The 4,652-nt window shown below is 39.2% G+C and overlaps 1 protein-coding gene and 1 long non-coding RNA gene across 4 annotated transcripts in view; both read right to left on the minus strand.

The window, feature by feature from the left end:
* Positions 1–1,710, minus strand: part of LOC104757546 — a 2,972-nt gene extending 1,262 nt beyond the window's left edge. The window contains exons 1-2 of the long non-coding RNA XR_762447.2: positions 1,556–1,710; positions 352–1,448 (exon numbers count right to left, since the gene is read on the minus strand). This is a non-coding gene — a long non-coding RNA (uncharacterized LOC104757546). The remainder of the gene's footprint in view (positions 1–351; positions 1,449–1,555) is intronic.
* LOC104757549 (probable polyamine transporter At1g31830) lies at positions 1,940–4,343 on the minus strand. Of its 3 annotated transcripts, none has more exons than XM_010480299.2 (2): positions 4,026–4,343; positions 1,940–3,767 (listed from the first exon to the last, which is right to left on the minus strand). In XM_010480299.2, exon 2 carries the CDS (start codon positions 3,689–3,691, stop codon positions 2,192–2,194), a length of 1,500 nt encoding a protein of 499 aa, XP_010478601.1. In that variant the 5' UTR covers positions 3,692–3,767; positions 4,026–4,343; the 3' UTR covers positions 1,940–2,191. The 3 variants fall into 3 exon arrangements, with proteins under 3 accessions (XP_010478601.1, XP_010478602.1, XP_010478600.1); XM_010480300.2 differs by having other exon boundaries at positions 1,940–3,685; positions 4,026–4,342; XM_010480298.2 differs by having other exon boundaries at positions 1,940–3,757; positions 4,026–4,342.

Below are 4,652 nucleotides of genomic sequence, written 5' to 3' on the forward strand. Positions count from 1 at the left end.
AAAAAAAAAAAAAAAAAAAAGACTATAAAGCTATGTTTGCTGGATTCAGATTTAGAGCTATATCCATCCAAAATTCAAAATTATTGCCTAATTTTTCTCAATTCAGGAAATTGTTCAAGACTGAGAGAGTATAAGACATCGATTCAATCTATAATCCAAAAGGCTAATCGAACGAATGAATCCTCAAATCACGAAAATGTTAAAACATTTTCATGGCGAATCACACTTTACTAACGCCGAATCCAAATTCCTAATTTCTTGATCCAAATCATTAAATCTGAGCCATAACTCAAAAAGTGAAAGCAAAATGGCGTCACCGGATCGTAATGTTTAGTAGGGAAAATAACGAACCAGAGAAGCCATCAGATTGAGATGAAAATCGACGGACAGAATTGATTCCACCACCATAGCCGCGAATCAACCTTAAGGAAGTGATGAAGCTCGAAGATGACGAGAAACTCCATTCATTTTTTTCTTCTCTCTACAAAACTAGCACAAGATTGACTCTATATGTTATATAGATAGATAGATAGATAGATAGATAAAAGAGAAGGAAGATATGGGTGTTTTATTCCCATGAATGAAAGGTCTTTTGGTCTTTTATATAGGAGTACAAGAGAGTTTTGCTTGATGACAAAGTAATTCTAGAAGATGGACCTTATAACGTGACGTGCATCCATCTGTTATTTTATAACAATATACTACAATTTATATGGCAATGGATTCCAAGCTTTTACTCCTAACGTATGAAAGATTCTTCAAAATCCGAATTGTCCTGCTTAAAACACTCGCGCATAACACTGATTGAGAGAATTTGACCATTCTCTTTCCATCGAGATGGTTTAGACTAGGTCTCTCATCAACAAACCGATGACTACCATCACAAAGCTCACTAAAGCCAATAGAACAACGACGAAACATATCAGTACTATGGGAGGAACACATATCATAACCGAACCAAGGGTTCTGTATCTTGTACGGTCTCGATGCATCCGGATATATATCAGCCTCGTCCTAACAAATGCTGTAAACTCCAAAACCATTCCATTTATAACCCCGCTAAGCCATTTCATCCAACCTACTTGAAACCCTCAAAAGGGTCCTAAAGCAGACGAGAGACCCAAACCACAAAGCCTCCATCTATAGGGAACATTGTGCTCATCTCAGCAGTGATCAGTGCCTCAGTAATACACCAAACGAAAGGGAAGATGATAAACACTGAAAAAGCTAACAGTGGTCCTGCTGCATTCACACTAGCTTCAGCCTTCAGCACCAAGAGGACCTCCTGACACTTCGTAGAATATGAGGAAAACGAGTGGTAACATCGAAACTTTCTGAATCGAATTTGTTGCTGATTTACGCAAAGAAACATCATCTTCATCACCTTGAAGATTAGCATAAGAAAAGTCATTCATGTTACAGTCTCTCATGGTAATAACACTTCCCTTCTGAATCAGCAAAAAGAAACAAGAATAAAGGTTAAACTATTGTACAAACTCTTGAATCCTTGATACGAAAGTCTTAACACTTTTACGAGAGTTTATGAAGTACGAACCGTGAGAGAATCAAGGGTGGCCTTAAGATCTTCCTCGTCTGAAGATTAGCAAAGATTGAGCTATGCTATGAGAAGAAAACAAAACTCATCCATATCGTTATAGTTGGTCATATCTTGTAATAGATTTTTAGAAACTGTGGTTCTCTGTTTTGAGATTGTCCATATCACATTGACAAGTCCTACATATTAATGAAACAGACGGAGACTGTGGTGATAGAAATCTCCCATCACTTCAATGAGACACTTGCGTTTCTGCTTTCATTAGAAAGAATGGTCAAACACTGATACTTGTCCTGCTAGCTTATGCTTTTTTGGGGTTTTCTGTGGAATTTGTTTCTTTTCTTTCAGATCATTAGCCATGAAATCTTATCTAAAGATCCAAGATTTACCAAACCTTGTTTTACACAAATCAATAATGGCAAAGACCAGAAAAAAAAAAATGAAAGGGAGATACAAACATATTGCACAAGTTTATTAGTAAAACCGTATGTAACGTAAACTAACTTTACGAGAAAGAAAGAAAAAAACTAACAACTTTAGAACAAGCTGTGAATGAACAGAGTACAGAGCTTAAGTCTATGGCTTACAAGCTCTGTACTGTAAAACATAGTTGTGGAAATGAACAAAGAACACTCTTTAACGTATCAGAGTTTCTTCATACTCCCGAGTTTGCTGCTGAAGGTCCGGTAAGTCAGAACTGATGGAGAATTTGACCCATCTCTTGCGATCCATATGGTTCAGAAAAGGATGCATTATGAAACCTACGAGTAGCATCACAACGCTTACTGCAGCTACTTTTAGAGACGAGAGTGCTACAACAGCACAGATCAGTATTGTTGGAGGAACACACATGAGGATCGAACCAACGGTTCCTATAGGTATCTTGTACGGTCTTGATGCAGCAGGGTGTTTCATTCTCATCCTAACAAAAGCTATAAACTCCAAAATCATACCAACGCAGTAGAGTAAGTTCTCTGCAGCTACAATCTCTTGAAAGCTTAGCCAAGACAAGAGCACAACGCCTGACGCTGAAAACAGAATCCCTAGTAAAGGTGTCCCATAGCGTGACCTCTTGGCAAAGAACTCAGGAAGCATACCGCGCTCAGCCATTCCAAGAAGTTGAAAAGAGTCACTACTCATCTCAGCTAGAAACATTCCCATGTTTGATGTGGCTGCAGCCGCTTGAACCCACCATCTCAACCACGCTCCACCGAGAGCTTTGGCAACATCAGAGAAATACCCATCTGTCCATTTCTCACGCTCTAACGGGATTGCCCCGGTTCCAGCCAAAAGAGGGAAGATATAAGAACAAGCAACTAAGATCACACCATAATACAAAGCCTTTGGAAGCGTCTTGTTCGGGTTCTCCACTTCACCAGCTAGAGTACTGATCGAATCCCAATAGTTAAGATTCCAGAAAAGTGTGTTTAGATACAAGTTCCAGTTCACATTCCCTAAGTCCATCACAAGCCACCTCGATGGCTCTATCTGCGGAATAGAAATCAAACCCATCACAGCAAAGGGAAGGATTGAGAAAACCCCCATAAGCACAGCAACCCAACCAACTATAGTCAGTCCCCTGTAGTTGAGATACGTCAACAAAATAGTCAACACCAAGATGGCTGCAACTCTAGGCAAACCGCTACCTAAAGCAGGGATTCCAGATTTCAAGTAATCAAGAAACAGAACAGGATACAACGCGTTGTCAATAACACCACTCAGCCATTTCATCCAACCTTGCTGAAACCCCCAGAATGGTCCCAAAGCAGAAGAAACCCACACAACATAACCACCATTCTCTGGAAACATTGTACCCATCTCAGCAGTGATCAAAGCCTCAGGGATACTCCAAATGAAAGGGAAGATCACAAACCCTAGAAGAGCTAACAATGGTCCAGCTGCATTCACACTATCCTCAACACCAAAAGGACCTCCTGAGACTTCATAGAATATGAGGAACACAAGTGGCAACATCGAAACTTTCCGAATCTTGTCGGTAGCTTTAGGTGACGACGGAACCTCCTCATCATCATCACGGCGGACACTTGAGTAAGGAACGTCATCGTTGCTGCTACTGTACTCTCTCATCTCAATAGACGACGATTGATCCACAGTGATGATCCTCCGCTTCTGCATAACGTCATCCAGATTTTAAACGGATTAGAACTCTCCACATCATCCCCAATTAAGGGTTTTTGATATCTGCAACAACCTTTACAGATTAACTCAAATTTGCTACAGTTCTTGAATCTAGGGTTCATCATAATTGGTAAAGCCAAAAAGGAGACTTTTTGTTACTTTTCTCAGATGGGTATCTTCACTATACATCAACAAAATCGAAAAAGAAACGAGAAGGAACTTAAAAGTAAAGGATCTCGGAACTGGATCATTCATCAAGAAACAGAGATTGATGTATTGATCAACGATGAATAAAGACTAAATCTTTAACGAGAAGTGAAGAAGTACGAACCGTGAGAGAATCGAGTCGAGGATCTTCTTGAGATCTCCGTCGTATGTTGAGGTTGGTGAAGCTTTGGAACGATTCCGAGATGGTTGAAGAAGAAAACAAAACAAACCCCTCTTTGTCGAATAAAACCCAGATTTCAAAAGAATGAAATTGAATTTTTTTTATATATTTAGTTTTCGCCTCGTGTCATCGATGTGGCTTTTTTTAAAAAGATTCTTGCGTCTGTTTTAAACAAATGGAGAAGGCAAAATGTGCGAAAAAATCACATAAGATGGATCTGGTATCTCGAATCTGGAATCTGGAATCTGGAATCTGGATCTCAAATTTTGCGCATGTGCTTTTAATATCTTGCTAGTGTTATTGTCCTTGTTGGTGTATATTATTTGACTATTCTTAAAAATCTTTGTGATTTGTGAATTTGGTGTATAACCAAATTAAAAAAAAAAACTATAGAAAGATATAATATATTACTTGGAAAAATTAAGAAAATAACATAGAGAGCAATTAAAATTACCATTTTAGTATTCGCTTGATGATATTAATGATAAATTGATAATAGGGTGGTGGCCGGAGGTAGATAGGGGTGATGGCCGAAGGTGGGCGGTGATAGTGGCCGGAGGGGGGGGGGGG

The sequence above is a fragment of the Camelina sativa genome, chromosome 17, assembly GCF_000633955.1.
Source record: "Camelina sativa cultivar DH55 chromosome 17, Cs, whole genome shotgun sequence".
Taxonomy (NCBI): Eukaryota; Viridiplantae; Streptophyta; class Magnoliopsida; order Brassicales; family Brassicaceae; genus Camelina; species Camelina sativa.